Here is an 18,551-nt window from a genome sequence, read left to right as displayed (position 1 = left end):
CACGCTTTTTATCTTTAATGAAAGAAGATTGTAAAAAATAATGAAAACAAAGTAAGAATTTACTTTCAAAATCATATCACGTCCTAAAGCTGTGGTATTGAAGATAATCTGAAAAATAAAAGTTTCATTAGAAAACATTTTTCTTTTTAACGTCTATAAATTTCAGTATTTATTGAACAGTTTCAGAGCAGCTGAACTATTTCTGGCTTAAAGGGTGCCTTTGCTATTTCACATCAGCTGAATTTTTAAACTATTTCAGACAGTTCAGCAGCCATGACCTCAAGGACATCACTGACATATGGGGCTTCTGGTCTGTTCAAATATGGTTTGTCTGAATGCTTCAAGTGTTTTTTTTTCTCAGTGACATGACAAATTCATGGCAAAGCTCAGGAGTAATGTATGAGTAAAATGGGTTGGTTTGTGTAGTATGGCTACCTGTAGGGGTGTAGTGGCCAGCAGCTCACACAGCTGCAACAGCAGGGTTCCTGGACTGCTCTCATTCACTGCCAGGTAAATGACGTTGGCTTGGCCTGATGGTGTCATCACCGTCTCAGTGGAAAGTGCCGCCAGTGACAGGTATGTTGAAGAGGACAAAGAGGCCATGGCAGCGACTCCTGCCAACGAGGCTGTATCCGTCACCCCCCTTCCTCCTCCACCCGGACCAGTTCCCAGACCGGACCCAAGACCCGGCTCGCCAACCCCCGCACCTCCCACCGCCGCCGTCTCCGGGAGCAGGGAGGAGCCAGAGTGGACTACGGCTATGTTGATGCCACCCGAGTCCCTCTCTCTCTCCCGGGGCCGGAGGAGCAGGGGGGGCGAGGGGCGTGCGGGCCCCGTGCAGGCCAGGATTGCCAGTAGCAGTGAGAGGGTAGGCCTTGGGGCCACCATGGGGTAAAGGGAGGGCCAGTGGTGGTTGTCTGATGGGGTTTTGCCAGGTGAGGCCAGGCAGGGTGGAGGATTCTGTTTGAAGGATGAAGGAGATGGCGGTGGGAGCCTGGCAGCCTACAATGCTTCACCCAGTGTGAAAAGGAGACCCTGCAGACAAAACAAAGAGAAACATTGAAAACTGGTCTGTTGCCATTTATATTTTTGAGCCACAAAAATAGTTTGTAATTGTCGCTAATGTAAAAGTATGCATACATAGACTAAATTTGGAGACAGTTCATTAATGTGGGTGTTATATAGCAGTTACTTTTTGCTGACAAGGTATGTACGTGACTCAGAATAAAACCCATTTATCTTTGTCCTTATAAATCATATTCTGACACAATTTCATTTGTAAATAAATTAAAGAGGCAAAACCCCTCTTTTCAGCAACATTTTGTGTTAACTGGGACCATGATTAGAAAACAAAATTGAACTTTATATACACAGAGATGATTTAAGAAACTAGCCTCAAGACTTGCAGGTGGGTTCCACAAAATATGTTTTAATTGATTTAATTTAATCTTTATTTTTTAAGTTCTGAACTTGTAAACTTCACAAAATAGGCTTGGTTTTGACATCTTTAAGAGGGAAGCACTTCTTTAAAAGGAAACAAATGTTGGAAAAAAATGTTTCAGCCTGTTTAACCCCGCAAAAAAACCTTGAAATATTTGTTTTCCTCCTCAATACAAACTAAGTGCTACATTGTCTCCATGTGGCTGGTTTCAGAAGAACAATGACTGTAAACAATGTAGACATACAGTATAGAACTGAGAAACAGATGGAAGGTCACGGGCATGAAAGGTCTAGATCAGGGGTCAGCTGCATGTGGCTCTTTAGTGCCCCCGACGCAGCTTCCTGGAGCTTTTTCAAAGATTTATTAAAAAAGATTTTTTTTTTTATTTCTTTATTTTAATGTGGTGTGCAGGAGGTCAAACAAACATTCATTATATTTTCCAATGCTGTAGAAATGTGTATAATAAATGAATAAATTTAAACAATAAATGTTTCAACAAACATTCACCTCCCAGCCATGGAGATCAGTGGTCATAGCCTGCAACACACGTTTCAGTGCAGCACGGTGCCAGGCAAACAAAGCGGCGGGTGTATCTCATATTGATCCCAAAGGGAAAAAAGGGAAGATAGCTGATGAGAACAGAGGATTCAAAGAAGAATGGAGCAAATTATTTGCTTTCATTACCAATGCGGAAGGATTGCCTGCATGTTTGCTTTGTAATGAGAGGTTGTCAAAAAATAAAGAGAGTAATTTGGAAAGGCATCTCCAGGGAAGGCATACTAAATTGGCAGCCGACTACCAAGTTGGGAGTGAGAGAAAGATTGCGATTGCAGAACTTCTGGAGATGGAGGAAGTGGGATTTTGGGGTGAGAGAGCACTGCTCTGATGAATGTCAGTTCCAGCTTGGTCCCTCATGACTCAATCAACTCCTAACCAACAGAAACACTTCCACCATAGAAAGATTCCTTTACTGGTTTACTATCATTTCATCAATACAACGAAACCTAAACCATGTGGTAAAGGGCGGTGAACTCCACGCAGTGAGAGCACACACTGCTCCTCCCTCAGCTCATGCAGCTATGTGACATTTGCTCCAGGATAAACATTTAATCATGAATGCTTATATATTTAAGCCAACGTAGTCCTTTTTTATAGTGGGCTATGAAAGCCTTTGTTGCCATATGAGGCTTATATAAGACTGATTTGTGTTTTTTTTGGTCCAATATGGCTCTTGGAGCAGTTTGGGTTGTGGACCCCTCGGCTAGATCAATGGCCAATTCAAGGTGATAATAGGAACAACATGTAGATTAATTAGCACCAGACAACAGAGCACCGCTTCTAAAGAAGAAAAAAAAGGAAACAACAAAACAAAAGTGACATGGCAGGAACCTCAACATGTATGAAGATATATATATATATATATATATATATATATATATATATATATATATATATATATATATATATATATATATATATATATATATATATATATATATATATATATATATATATATATATATACACTATATTGCCAAAAGTATTTGCTCACCCATCCAAATTATTGGAATCAGGTGTTCCAATCACTTCCATGGCCACAGGTGTATAAATTCAAGCACCTAGGCATGCAGACTGTTTTTACAAACATTTGTGAAAGAATGGGTCGCTCTCAGGAGCTCAGTGAATTCCAGCGTGGAACTGTGATAGGATGCCACCTGTGCAACAAATCCAGTCGTGAAATTTCCTCGCTCCTAAATATTCCACAGTCAGCTGTATTATAAGAAAATGGAAGTGTTTGGGAACGACAGCAACTCAGCCACGAAGAGGTAGGCCACGTAAACTGACGGAGCGGGGTCAGCGGATGCTGACGCGCATAGTGCGAAGAGGTCGCCAACTTTCTGCAGAGTCAATCACTACAGACCTCCAAACTTCATGTGGCCTTCAGATTAGCTCAAGAACAGTGCGCAGAGAGCTTCATGGAATGGGTTTCCATGGTCGAGCAGCTGCATCCAAGCCATACATCACCAAGTGCAATGCAAAGCGTCGGATGCGGTGGTGTAAAGCACGCCGCCACTGGACTCTAGAGCAGTGGAGACGCGTTCTCTGGAGTGACGAATCGCGCTTCTCCATCTGGCAATCTGATGGACGGGTCTGGGTTTGGCGGTTGCCAGGAGAACGGTACTTGTCTGACTGCATTGTGCCAAGTGTAAAGTTTGGTGGAGGGGGGATTATGGTGTGAGGTTGTTTTTCAGGAGCTGGGCTTGGCCCCTTAGTTCCAGTGAAAGGAACTCTGAATGCTTCAGCATACCAAGACATTTTGGACAATTCCATGCTCCCAACTTTGTGGGAACAGTTTGGAGCTGGCCCCTTCCTCTTCCAACATGACTGTGCACCAGTGCACAAAGCAAGGTCCATAAAGACATGGATGACAGAGTCTGGTGTGGATGAACTTGACTGGCCTGCACAGAGTCCTGACCTCAACCCGATAGAACACCTTTGGGATGAATTAGAGCGGAGACTGAGAGCCAGGCCTTCTCGTCCAACATCAGTGTGCGACCTCACAAATGCGCTTCTGGAAGAATGGTCAAAAATTCCCATAAACACACTCCTAAACCTTGTGGACAGCCTTCCCAGAAGAGTTGAAGCTGTTCTAGCTGCAAAGGGTGGACCGACGTCATATTGAACCCTATGGATTAGGAACGGGATGTCACTTAAGCTCATATGTGAGTCAAGGCAGGTGAGCAAATACTTTTGGCAATATAGTGTATATATATATATATATATATATATATATATATATATCAGAGACAAAAGCTGCAACCGCTGAGACTCAAAAGCATTTTCCTAATTTTAAGGATTTCTTGCCACGAGAATCCAGTTGTGTTAAGAGTGATGACCAAAGTTCAGATATTACAGCAGAGCTCAGACAATTTCAGAAAATGGAGTTACAACAAAAGCAGTGCTTAAACAAAGTTCCCAAAATTACAGAATCATAAAATACTGCTTAAATACTGCTCTTACTGTTCAATTCCAAACATCTGAAGCATAGCCGGTCATAAACTTTGAAGTACTGTACCAAATGCCCTTTGACTGCTTCTTATTTCATTCGCTCATACTGAACACCTTTAATTGCTGTTACCACTCTTAGGAGTTCTCCGTAAGCTGACAGTGGCGCTGGGCTTACACTGAACGCGGTGCAGCAGCTGTGCTGCAGAAAATCACTAAAACCGAATGCTGTGACTTGGTTGTCCGTGCTACAGATACTGCACTCTGGAGAACAGACGTTCAGGTGGGCTTATGCTGCTTCCAGGAGTTGTCAGGCAAAACTTATTATCGATGCACATAATATATTCCTACTCAACCTCAGCCTCTCTGTTTTTGTTTTCACTGGTCGTTAGCTTAGGTTGGTGGATCAAATTTATTCTAAAATCCACCAGAACTTTTTTTCTTTCTGGCACTTAGCTTTTCCTGTTTGGTGTGTGCAGTGCAAGACTTATGGTGTACGGCCAAACTTTATTTTCTCTGATCTGAATTTACACATTGATTTCAAAGATTTAGGTTCCTTGTGGTGCCCGCTCGGCAGCTGCACCACGTTTAGAGTGAGTCAGGCATCAACCTACGCCTTAAGGCTGTTTAATATACTGAGACCTGTTTAAGTAAAATGATGGCTTCCAGAGAAGCACAGAGTGAGGCTGTAAAGTTTCGCTGACATTGATTACAAAAAAGCATAGGTGAAATTTAATGCATCGAAGAGTTTAAAAAATAAACAAATTACTGCGCCACATAATATATTATTTTTTATGGTTACGCAGTTTATATCACATGTAGTTCACTAATGCACCGACAGACAGCAGTATAGGCTTCATTCCATGGTAAGTTATGCTTACCAGTCTATAATCCCACTGTGCTGCAGCCAGTTTAGCTATCTAGATGATAAAGGTTCTCCTTACCCACAGAGAAAGCCTCCCTTCTGAGGTATATCACTTCCAAACTCCCCCTACCACTACTTAATGAAAGCTAAACACATCTGTAACTCAGTCAGACGATATCTAACACCTAACGTTCAGTTTACAGTACTATGGTGTCTTATTTGTTACCCTCTGAGAATAATGTGAAGTTGCATAACAGAGCAGTTTTTATTAAACTTTAATGTCTTACTGGAAATCTAGAGAATATATTCGGATGTAAATAATTTATTCATGTTTTTACCTTGATTCATAGAGAACCCACAGCTTGTTCAACGTACGGTTGTAATAATAAATGTCGACCGTGCATCAAAGTCAATCTGTTTCTTCACAGAACATTTAAATTTTTATTCACTCCTTCCTCCAGGCGGTGTTGGTCGGAGCTGCTTTGGGCTTCCTGCTTATCTCCAAGTTCAATGGGTGAGAAACAAGGTACAGTCTGAACATGTCACCAGTCTGTCACAAGAATAAGATAAATCCAACAGAAAAAGGCATGTGTTGACCCTTACACATAAGGCTTACTTTGAATCTGCCAACAATGGGCATGTCCCACAGACTGCAGTGAAAAAGTAAGAAAACTGGCGTAAACAGGAAGGAAAAAGTGCATGTTACATGCACAGAAATACCAGATTTAATGTAGACATTATGTACATAGTTGTGCTTTGAAAAGACTCAGATTCAAGTGCTGTTAACACCAATTTTAATATATCTGAGAGAAGAATCGATGAAAATGTCTTAGTGATGATGGTATCCTGCAGTGCAAACTCAATGCACTTTCTTTTTAAGCTAGATAACAGTCTCACAAGATAAGAGATAAGCTGCAGATCTTTAAATAATTTCTTGCACTGCTAAACTTCAATGATGCCCATACCAGTTTAAAGTCAGTTCAAATGGTTAAACCGGTTTTATTGTTACTTGGTTCATGCAGAGATACAAGGGATCGTTATCCCTGATTTTTCAAACTGAACAACCAGGGTCTGGAATAAAAATAAACTTTAGGACTAATTTATCAAGAAGATAGAGTGTAAGGTAAGTGTAAAGCAAAGAGCAGTGACTAAACACTGACAAATTTGAATATCTGTTTTAGGTGCTGATTTTACAATCCAAAAGTGCTGTTTCTATATATTTTTTAAATAAATTGTCAGTATTATTTATTTAGTACGAGTTTAAGAAAAAATGTAATGCAAAACGTTCTTTAGAAGGATCAGACAAAGCACCAGGAAGGATTTGTAGGAATAAACAATTGACCTCCAAGAGGTTGGAACACACTATATAAATCAAATAAAGCTTGAGTAATTGAATAAATGGAATAAAAAAATAGACTCTAATAATTCTTTAATTTTGGCAAAGGTGTCACTAAATGAAAATGTATCGATGAGTGCACGGAAAGCCTGCATGATGTGACTCATACCTCTTACTATTGTAAGCAGCCATTAGTCATGCTGTTGGCCTTGGCTGAACTGTCTGCACAAGCTCAGGCTGCTGAGTCTCGTATGCACAGGATAGAGTGGGGATGTGATACAGTTTTAGGACTGCAGGCTGCCAAGCAGAGGATGAAAAGCTATTGGCATGATCATAATCTCTGATTGCATGTTCATTTACAGAAAGTGTTGCAGCTATAACACAGCTTAACATTAGTTTTGGCTGTTTGATTAAATCCTCTGAAAGGAATTGATTTAAAGATTTTGACTCATGACTTAAAACTAATGACTAAAATAATGTATTTAAAATAAAAAATACAAAAACTATTATTTGCTATGTTACTTTATATGGTTAAAAGAAATGAAATGCAAGTGTAAAGAAAAATAATGGATCTGTCTGTTATATTTGAGTGTAGCTGTAACACGTTCTTTCTCTGCCTGTGCACTGACCCACTTTACAGACAGCATTGTTAAAATCTCAGCTCCTTTTATGTTTTCTTATCTTTTCAGAGGACAAGATTATCTTCTCTGTATTGATTAAAGTTAACAAGTGTGCTGCAGACAGTTTGAATACTGTCAAGAGCAGAAGTTCTTGCTGCAGTTTGCTTGTGAACATAAATGACACTTTGCAGTGCTGAACCCACAACTGCAAAGGAAGATTCCCTCTCCTCCTAAAAAGTGTCAGGGTAAATTCATCAAATCTGTTTAAAAGCATCATGAAGATGATTTTTAATCCTATTGAGTTTCAGGTACATTTAAATAAGCTGAAAATGTTTCTAGCTCATGACTAAGTAAGACAATAAAAGATAAAAGAGATATTTGCCTTTTAGGAGATTTTCTGAAAAATACCACGTAAAGTTTGTAAAAGTAAGAAACATCCTAAAAAAGAGGCAGGGCAATCCTTCCAAACATTCTACCATGAATCTGAAATAGGTTTAATAGGATTCCTTTGAATTAAATTTAAAATGTGTTAACTTTAGTGTTTCAAAAGACTTTTTATTTAGTCCCCTGACAAACCATTTAGCCTGTAGCTCAATGTAAAGTCTGTCATCATAAGCAGTCTGCAGAGCATTCTAAGCAACATGTCTGCTTAAGATCTGTCCTTCTCAAAATATTAAATTCATAAATAACTTAACTGTCCCACTAACCAAAATAACACATTTGAGCAGAAATAACATCTTTCCATATCATCATTTTTCATCATAGACTTTACATAAGACTTAGACTTAGACTTAGACTTCTTTATTTGTCATTTTGTATGCACAGGGTGCATACAGAACGAAATTGCGTTACATACAGCTTATGAACGTTGCATTGATATTTCAAATGGCACGAGTTATAGAAAAATACAAAAAGTGCAGCAGTGGTCAAAGTGTGAACAGTGCAGAGGATAAGAGACAGTGTGCAAGTTGCAGTGGTTCAGTGCAAAATGGCATTTGTGCAAAAAATGCGTTATTGAAAAATACAATGAGATGAACAATTTAAAGGGCTAAAAGTTAAAAGTTCAGCAGCATTTGATGCCCGATAATGTGCAATAGGTGCAGAGTTCGGATTGTGGATCAAAGGTTCAACAGTCTGATGGCAGTGGGGAAGAAGCTGTTGCACAACCTGGTGGATCTGCAGCGGATGCTGCGGAACCTCTTTCCAGAGGGCAGCAGGGAGAACAGTCCATGGTGGGGGTGTGAGGGGTCTTTGATGATATTACGGGCTCGGGACACACAGCGCTGTGATGAAATGTCCTTAATGGAGGGAAGAGGAGCCCCAATGATTCCTTCCGCTGTCCTCACCACCCTCCTCACATTCTTCCAGTCAGAAGCTCTGCAGCCTCCACACCACAGAGAGAGACAGCTGGTCAGAACGCTCTCTATGGTGCTTCTGTAGAAGGTTGTGAGGATGGGCGGGGGCAGGCGGGCTCTCCTCATCCTCCGCAGAAAGTACAAGCGCTTCTGTGCCCTCTTCACTAGAGATGAAGTGTTTACAGTCCAGGTGAGGTTGTCCGTGATATGCACCCCCAGGAACTTTGTGCTGCTGACCACCTCCACAGCTGAGCTGTTGATGAGCAGTGGAGCATGGTGGGGGCGGTTTTTCCTGAAGTCGACGATGATCTCCTTCGTCTTCTCCACGTTCAGGATCAGACTGTTTTCACTGCACCAGTCCACCAGCTGCTCCACCTCCTCTCTGTAGTCCCGGTCGTTGTCGTCCCTGATGAGGCCCACCACCGTGGTGTCGTCCGCAAACTTCACGATGTGATTGGTGGTGAACCTGGGGACGCAGTCATATGTCATCAGGGTGAACAGCAGGGGGCTCAGGACGCAGCCCTGAGGGGAGCCCGTGCTGAGGGTGATGACATCAGAGGTGTTCTGACCGACCCGGACTGACTGAGGTCTGTTGGTGAGGAAGTCCAGCAGCCAGTTTCGAAGGGGTGTGTTGAAGCCCAGATGTTCCAGCTTTCCCACCAGGTGCTGTGGGATGATGGTGTTAAACGCTGAACTGAAGTCCAGGAACAGCATCCGCACGTGGGTGTTCTTCTCCTCCAGGTGGGCCAGGCTCAGGTGAAGAGCAGAGGAGATGGCGTCCTCAGTGGAGCGGTTTCGCCGGTAGGCAAACTGGAACGGGTCGAGTGTTGGGGGGAGACTGGAGACGATGTGTTCCTTTACCAGCCTTTCAAAGCACTTCATCATGATGGGAGTCAGTGCGACGGGCCGGTAGTCGTTGTAGCAGGTGACTTGAGGTTTCTTTGGCACTGGGATGATGGAGGCAGACTTGAAGCATGCTGGCACTGTGGCTTGCTCCAGCGAGGTGTTAAAAATGTCCGTGAGGACACCAGCTAGCTGACCTGCACACTCCTTGAGCACCCGCCCAGGTATGTTGTCGGGACCTGGGGCCTTCCGCGGGTTGACCCTCCTCAGAGTCTTCCACACGTCGGCTGTGTCAAGGCAGAGAACCTCCTCTTCCTGATGTGGGACAGCCTTCACTGCTGGAGTGCGATTTAGTGCCTCAAACCTCCCAAAGAAGTTATTTAGTCCGTTTAGGAAGTCAGCATCAACTTCATCCACCGGGGCAGGGGGCGTGTTGTAGTCTGTGATCGCCCGTATGCCTTGCCACATGCTCCTGGTGTTGTTGGCGTCGTGGAACAGATGCTGGATTTTCTGGTTATGGTTCCGCTTTGCTAACCTGATGGCACGGTTCAGGGTGGCTCTAGCTGTCCTCAGTGCCTCCTTGTCACCAGACTTGAAGGCTGAGTTCCGTGCTTTTAGCGCGTGGCGGACCTCCTCAGTCATCCAGGGCCGTTGGTTGGCTCGGGTGGTGATGGTCTTTGTTGTGCTGACGTCCTCGATGCAGTGGTTGATGTAGGCTGAAACAGTCATGGCGTACTCATCAACATTGATCTTGTTGTCATATGTTGCTGCTGATTTGAACATGTCCCATTCAGAGCATTCAAAGCAGTCCTGGAGTGCATCCATGGCCCCCTCCGTCCAGACCCTCACCTGCTTCACTGTAGGTTTTGCTCTGATCAGCAGGGGTCTGTATGCAGGAATTAGCATCACAGAAAGGTGGTCTGAGGAGCCGATGTGGGGGCGGGGGGCTGCTCTGAATGCGTCTTTTATGTTTGTATAAACTAAGTCCAGAGTGTTCTCTCCACGAGTAGCAAAATCCACGTGTTGATAAAAATGAGGGAGAACAGTTTTCATATTCGCCTAAGGTAGTTTGGTACTCTTGGAGGCTAAGGTAGAGAAAGTTTTCTCAATTAAGAGTAGTGATACAAGAATATTACTTAAAACAGCAAAATAAACTACTCCTAAATATTTGTTTTCTTCTAAAAATAACAGAAGTAAATTTTACCGAGTAAATGTAGCTGGTTGCTACCCACCATTGCTGAAATTATTACAAAAAAATGATGGCAGGTTCATTGACTTTTGATCCTTTTGATCATTTGACCCTTTTGATCCAAATTTCCCACAGCATCATATCCTGCTGTATTTTTTAAGAGCTACTGCAGGCTTTGATAAATGTTGCCTTATTCTGCCAGAAGCTACCAAAAATGGATGCACTCTGTTCATAAAGGGATGGTTGGTGTTGTTTAGGTAGGCTGTGGCAGTATAATTTTGCTTTATCATTAAAGTTGACTGAAGTAACATCCTATTCAGTCTGCAGATGGTAAGGTTCATCTGCTTCGACGTTCTAGACTTCTGGAGGATATAATTTCATTCTATGATTCTAAAAATGTATTTTTTAAGCTATTTCCGCTTTCTCAAACAAGTCATGTATTTTATTCTAACATTACTGAGGCAGGATTGTATTTCTCCCTAAAATTTGCCAAATTGCCTTGTCCAAATCTAGATTACTAAAGGCATTTATTTTCTTGTCATTGGATGAATTGTATTTTTTTTGTTAACAAGCAATTAAACAGCTGCAAGTAATAACATTCCCAGCAAGTATCAGAGTAATTTAACAATCGCATTTAAGCAGGTTTCCAAAGATGGAGCTGAAGGGCTCCTTTCCCGCAGGTTTTAGCTGTTTCCCTGTTTTAACACACCTGATTCAGATAATTGCAGCTCAGCAAAGCTTGTTAATATGCAATCAAAGGCTGTGCATAAGTATGGAAACATCTAAAATCTGCAGGATACTTCCAGTAAGCACTGGTTTTGAACACCTCTATCTACACACATTTACATTCTTAAATACAATATCGGAATAAAACTAGGGTTTTAGTGTCATGTTGATGGCCACATTGACTTGATAAATAAGAATAACTGAATCGAAACTTAAAACAGATTGACTAATAGCCCTAAACCCACTAGACAACATTATTGTCCTAAGATTTTAAGACACTTTATGTTCTTTTACACTCACTCATTATTATTGTCTGAATGATTCTGAAAGACTTCTAGCCTTTTTCTTTCGACTGTGACTCAGTCCAGTCCATTATGTTCTCATTTTAAAAGAACTGTTATTCAACTAAACACTGACCATGAATCATTCAGCTAAACATGGCTCCTTCTCTGCAGGTGAAGCAGTGTTAACCTTAAACAAAACAACCACATATAAACTGGATGATTTCCATTGACTCAGGTTTGCCTCTGATAGAATTAGTGTGAGGGCATCTCTCAAAAATTAAACAATGTTAATCGACCTCAGTATTCAATGGAAAATCTTTATGTATGCCTCAACTTGTGTCCTGAATTTCAGCAAGTTAGTACTCTAGATTAATGGATATATTATAAAGGGACAGTGTGTAACAAATTTAATTTTACACACAACCCAGGGTGCAGACCAGGAAGCAGTTTAACACACCTCTGTGCAGCTTCTCTGCTGTTACCCACTCTTTATTCCATCCAGACAGTGTCTTGCCCACGACCAAAATCTAATAAATTAGAAAAGATTCCCAAAGTAGTTATTAGTAGTTAGTACTTACTAATATTAGTAGTTATTATATTAAAATAACTCAAATTGGGTAAAAAGTTAAAATGATTAAATGTGGTTTATTTGACATAAGATATCTTTCTTCAAAAAGTCTCCTAGTTAAAGACTTGATTTGTGATAATCAAATTGATTTGTCACTTATACCGTAAAAGTAAAAAAAATATCCACTGGACTTGGTTTCCAAGATTTAAAGACGTTTCGCCACCTCTCCAGGAAGCTTTCTTAATTCAAATGTCTGGATCCGCAGTGAGTTTGAGTCTTATATAGAAAAAGCATTGTATTGCTTTGAAACATGCAAATGGTAACCAATGAATGGGTCATTTGGTTCCATTGTTAGCCTGTAATATCTGAAACCTGTCTATGATTCTGAAGGTCAGTCATAAAGGGGGGGTGGGGTGGCCATGAAAGGTACACTATGCAACCGGTGTTGATTTTCCAGCGAGGCTCCCCCCAGAGGGCGAAAGTAAAAGTGCACTGTCGTAAATATGCTCAGCTGTTCTCCTGGTTTCTCCATCAAGCCAGGCGCGGTTGTTTTGAGCTTAGCAGCGAATGACTAATGCTGCGTTCACACTGGACGCAGCTGGCGCGACAGAAGCAGCGAGTTTACATGCAAAGTCAATGGTTGATGCGCGTCAAGGCGCAGCAAAAGGTCCCGTCTCGCGCGTCTTGCACCGCGCAGCCAGAGCAGCAAAGCTGCTTCAGCCGCACGTCAGAACTAACTGGTACAAGCAGCAAAAATGAAGCAGCAGACGCGATTTTGCTGCTTTTGCTGCGTGAACGTAGCATAACTGCACAAAGATTGCCACTGTGCTAGCAACGAGAATGCTTTTAACTGGGGGCGTCTAGCAGTTCTCGCCGTAAAGCAAGACTGACTCTCACGAGACTTCTGAGCCTGTGGGTGCGGGTCGGTGCTCCTGCAGTTGCAAGTGCAGTATTTCCCCCACAGACCACCAGGGCGGCCGAGAATACCTTTGTTCAACCTGAAATGACTCATTTAATCATCCATAACGTTATGGAACACATTAATTAACTGAAAAATGTTGCATAGTGTGCCTTTAAGGGGGGGATCGTCTCCTGTAATACCTGAAACCTGTCTATGGGGGATCATGTCTATGATGGAATTGTATGTAACATACAATTCCGTCATAGACATGATCCCTTCCAGATATCACCACACCTACCCGCTCCAGCCGGAGCCAATACCTCCTTAACGACCGACCCTTAACAATCATAGACAGGTTGATTATGGAAGGACTATGACCTGGATGACTGAGAATCTTCATCAGCATATTGTCACTCATAGAAACTTGGCTGCTGCAAGAGGATTGTGTGAGCATAAATGAGGAAACTCCTGCTAGTTTTTTTGCATACCTAGAAATTCTGGGCGAGGAGGAGGAGTAGCAACAATCTTTCAGTCTGACTTACTGATTACTCCTCCCCCAAAAGAAGGTTTTGCTTTTGCAGATCATTATCAGATAGTGCATTTATACATTTTAAAGATTCTATTTCCCTTTCTGTCTCCTCTCTGTCCCCGAGCAGTGCTGCAGTGGGGAAAAGTTTAGTTTATTCCCCTTCACAGGTTGATGATTTTGTTGATGGGGTAAAAAATGGCCAGATCATACTACCTTCCAATTTCTGTACCCTTTGTCCAGTGATTGGAAAGGTCTTACAGGCACGTGACTGTGAGCTTCTTTTAGTTTTTCCTTTAAAGGTTTTTTTTTTGTGTGTACTGTATGTCCTCATATATTTTAGCTGATTAGAAAAGCATGATTGATGTGTCCTCTCCATTCAGAAAGAGTAAAATGTCACTGTAGCTTTCATAGTTGGTGTCTCATGCCTGATTTAGTGCACTGTTAGATGGAGGTAAATGGTACACACTCTCTCTTTAAATATGCTTTTAAAGCTGTACAGCTATAACATGTTCTTTTAACGGAAGCTGGTCATTATTTCCAGGATGTGGGATTTACTCATTCTCTCAAATTCAAACTGCAACCCTGACCCGAGCTCAACTTTGCTCACTTTAAACATAAGTTTTAAAAGTGTTATTCTTTAATAAAGAAATAATTATAACAACAACTGGGCCACTCCTCCATGTTAAAAATGCATCCAGTATGAAGAGACATCAAAATATTACTCTTAATTTAAATCTGCCACATTTATGATGATGTCTTAACAATGGATAATCAGCAGATTGATAATTCATCTCTCAGCCTTTGTGTTTCTAGTTTTCCTCAAATTCATGAAGAACTGATTTTCATAAATTTTTTCTGTCGGTCCAAAAATGTCATTTTTTTTCCACTTTCTCAACAAGGTGAAGGTCATAAAGTCAGGAAAATGGTGACAAAGTTTTAAGGGCAGCTGAATGAGCCTAAAAAAAAAAAAAAATACACCTATGTTTTTTCTCTTTAACCAATCATACAGGGGGTATCTGGTTGGACACTTCAGCCATGACACCCAGTGGCCCTGTTTGAACCTGATCTACTCAGTTGGCGCTCCTGGTAAAAAATTCCCAGGCTGTTTAGTAATCTGCTATAATTTCACCCACTGAAATGTTCAGTGAGTGTAAAAGGGGCCAACTGATGGGTAGAAATTGCTGAGTTTCACATATCTGCTCATTGTGCCCCCCCCCCCTCTAAAGGAAAGAAAAACCTTTGAAGGTTTTTAGACAGCCTGAAGAATGTTTGGTCAAAACTCAGTAAAAAGCTCAAAAGAAAGTTCTGCTCCTTGAAAGTAAAATAAAGTCACAGATATTAAAGAAGTTCCAAAAAATTTAACCAGAACTCACCACCCTGTGTGTGTCTCGTTTTCTTTTTTTTTTCTTAAGGAGGGTTTATTTAAAAGTATTGAGTTAATATATTGAATCAACAATATTTTACCTAGGATTACCTGTTAATTTCCACCATGCTTCCTTAGAACTTCTAAGCATATAGACTTCCCTTTAATTCTGGCAGCCATCAGACTTCTGTGTAGACTTTAAAATGTTGCAGTTGATATTTCCAAGACATGATCACAACCAACATGACCCAGTCTTAAGAATATATAACCTCTAGAGCAGCTGTCCCCAACCTTTTTTGCACCACGGACCGCTATATGTCAGACAATATTTTCACGGACCGGCCGGGCGTAATCGGAGAAAATGACAGACGAAGTGTGCTACTGATGTCCAGTCTGCTCCGTAGCTTTGTTTTGGTTGCTGTAACCGCAGAAAATCCCGCTTCACAAAGATAGGATGTTATAGATAGGATGAGTCTTGAACTGAATTAACCTGTGTCAAGAATAGATTGTCCTTCTTGTACAGTAACTTTTTTATTAAATGACTTTCATCCCAAGTATCTTTTTTACATTGACAAAATTCACTATTTATCCATAACCTGTTTTTAACACCTTTAAGTTGTTTATATTTTTATTGTATTTACAACTTCAGATTTCAATATTCACTTTAAGCTTTTTCTCACAATAAGAAAAAACATATAAACTCTCTAAATTACATATTAACACTTGACACAATGTTAGGGTACAATTAGGAGCAGATGACCAAAAAGGAGCTTTTGAAAAAATATCCAAAGAACACAAAACGGCGCCAGCGGCGTCGCCTTAACTTAGCTTCTTCAATTCTTTTCTGAAACTCAGCTAAAATTCAGTGTTTACTGACTGATTTATAATGTCACATTTAGCTGTGTTTCTCAAAAGTACTTTTTTACTCATTTCATGTGGTTTATACCCTTTTCTAACCTGTAAAACAGGAAAATGAATCCTACAGGCGACAGGTGAAGTTTCTCAATGCCTCGTTTCTGAGAGCTCAATAACATTTCTATATATTAAAAAAAATCTATCTATCTATCTATCTATCTATCTATCTATCTATCTATCTATCTATCTATCTATCTATCTATCTATAGTTTTTGAGAAATAGTTTTCTAGCAAAAGTATCTACTGTAAGCGGTTATGTTATACGGTTCCAGATGGGACATAAGCTTTGATGAAAGCAAGAGCTGCCAAGCCTAAAGCCGAACAAAAATAATCAGGGAGTGCAGGAGGATAGGACTATCACATCTGTTTGTCAGACACCATAATTTCATCTTTAAAAGTGTAACATGATGACCGTAGAAGTGTAAGTTGTTGTTTCTTATGGCTTCTGCTGCCATCTAATTTGTTGCTGTAATTGTCTGTAACCAAGCTTTGATAGGTAGACTCTAGGTGTCGCTTTATCCATTCAGCTCAGAAAGTTTAATCAGATTTCCTCTCCACTGTCGCTACAAGCATGCTTAGTGTGGGGGATTGCCTTTGAGTCAATGAGTCGATGCAATCAACTGGTTTTCCTTAGATAGAAAACTTGGAATCAATTGTATGATCTGGTGAACTGTAAAGTGCCTTGAGATGACATGTGTTGTGTATTGGCGCTATATAAATAAACTGAACTGAATCGAAATTTAATCACTCCCAGATTATTAATGTGTTGAACTAATCCCAGTTGCTGGAGCGTATCAATCTGGCTGCCAGGTTATTTTATCTAACGATACCAAGCTGATTCCACTGAGTCTGACTTGGCAGCACTTATGATGTGGTGGTAAAAAAAAATATTTTATTCAATTTTTTTTTAATTATCATTATTAAAATTGAGAAAACATTTTTAGGTTAATTTGTTGAATCTGAATGTTATGTATTTTCCTTATTCCTGTAATAGATAAAAACAAATGAGCAGCAGTTGTGTGTGATAAGCTCATAATGATTCAATACCTGGCAGACCCTGTTAGCAATAACAGTGTCATTGTGGTTTTTTGTGGCACTATCGCTCTCCTACATCAGTCCTGAGGACTTTTGGCCCATTTAACTACACTGTTTCAGCCCAATGCACAATTTCATTTTGAGCTCAGAGCTTCAACAATGCAGCACATTGAGTATTTCTCTCTCTTTAGTTCAAACGTTTGGGTTATTTGGGTCAGACTTCAGCTAGCAAACTAATACCCCAACATTTGGCTCAAGAATACTTTGGTATAAAATGAATGAATGGCTGATTCAATGACTAATAGGTTTCCTGGTGCTGTTGCTGCAAAAAGGTCTTGTAATTTGAGCAAGCTAAAGGATTACCAAGTTTGTCATTCTTAAATGAGGCCGAAATCGTGATACTGCCTGCTTTTAACATGGTGGCTTTAACACAGTAAAAACAAAGCACTACCAGCTCTCCTTTGTTTGTTTTCATATCAGTGAATCACAGGTCACACAGCAATCAAGCTAATTAGCTGAGAGAGTTAACACTACAGTGGATGGCCTACTTGTCATAGATTCTAAAGGCTTTTTTTATATTGAAATTGCAAAGAGTTCAGGGTTCATTTAAGTAATGGGATTTCCCATTTTTCCTCTTGACTTGAACAATGGGGATGATGAAGTTCCTACAACTGAACACTTCAAGGCTGCCTTCCTGATCTGTTTATGAAAGGACAGAAACAGCAAGGTGGGTCGAAATCAACCCACCTTGATTAAACCCCTGACTCTCCTGGCAAAGTAATCCATCCATGTGTTGCCTGAATTTTGAAAGGATGAACCAACATTTTCATTAAAGCATATGAGGGAGCAATCACACAGAGCCAGATAGCTGGTCAGGAATACACAGAACATCTCTCTTCCACTCGAGTATGGGACACATTCCTTGACATAAAAACACATTTGGAGGAGTTGCCCTAAAGAAAGCCAATGGACCATTGATATCAGATAACTAATTCATCTTCAATATTCTAATTATAAAGTAAAAGTGTCAAATGCCAATGATTCATTCATCTTTTAATGAGGTTTCTGACTCCTAATCTATGTGTTTCATTCTATATTGACCGTGCTGTGCTCCACTCCAGGTTTCTGGTAGTTCTGCATATATTTTGGAAAGCTCACAATTGTGCAAGACACCACCAGCTTTATTGATTATCAGAACATGCCCAGAGAGCGTTGTTTTCTGAAAGAAGCTACAGATGCATCGGTCGGATGCATCACATGACTAGGCAAAGTGATAATGTACATTTGGCCTTAGTACAAGTCTATCTGCCAGGGGGTACTCTTTGGCAAAAGAATAAGCAGCTCTGCAGGGAGGATGGTTGGTAAAAACAAAAAAAAAATTACAAATAAAAAACAAACAACAAAATAACAACAAAAAAAAGTCCTAAACTTGGCTCAAAATAATCACTGAAGACATTTGAGAGTGAAATCTTGCTTTTCCAGTCTATTAATAGAATTAATCTGTAATATGACTTTCTTGTCAATTTAATTCAATACAGTTATTTACACAGTGCCAACTGATAACACATGTCATCT

The 18,551-nt window shown here is 40.6% G+C and overlaps 1 protein-coding gene across 1 annotated transcript in view; it reads right to left on the bottom strand.

Moving 5' to 3' along the window:
* Positions 1-18,551, bottom strand: part of grin2da (glutamate receptor, ionotropic, N-methyl D-aspartate 2D, a) — a 277,394-nt gene that overhangs the window by 154,310 nt on the left and 104,533 nt on the right. Inside the window, exon 2 of the mRNA XM_038302815.1 lies at positions 436-1,035. Coding sequence (XP_038158743.1) covers positions 436-888 — 453 coding nt within the window. The 5' untranslated portion in view covers positions 889-1,035. The remainder of the gene's footprint in view (positions 1-435; positions 1,036-18,551) is intronic.

Source organism: Cyprinodon tularosa, unplaced genomic scaffold, assembly GCF_016077235.1.
Source record: "Cyprinodon tularosa strain WSP-4 unplaced genomic scaffold, ASM1607723v1 ctg5, whole genome shotgun sequence".
In the NCBI taxonomy this organism is placed as follows: domain Eukaryota; kingdom Metazoa; phylum Chordata; class Actinopteri; order Cyprinodontiformes; family Cyprinodontidae; genus Cyprinodon; species Cyprinodon tularosa.
This window is presented reverse-complemented; position numbering and strand designations above follow the sequence as displayed.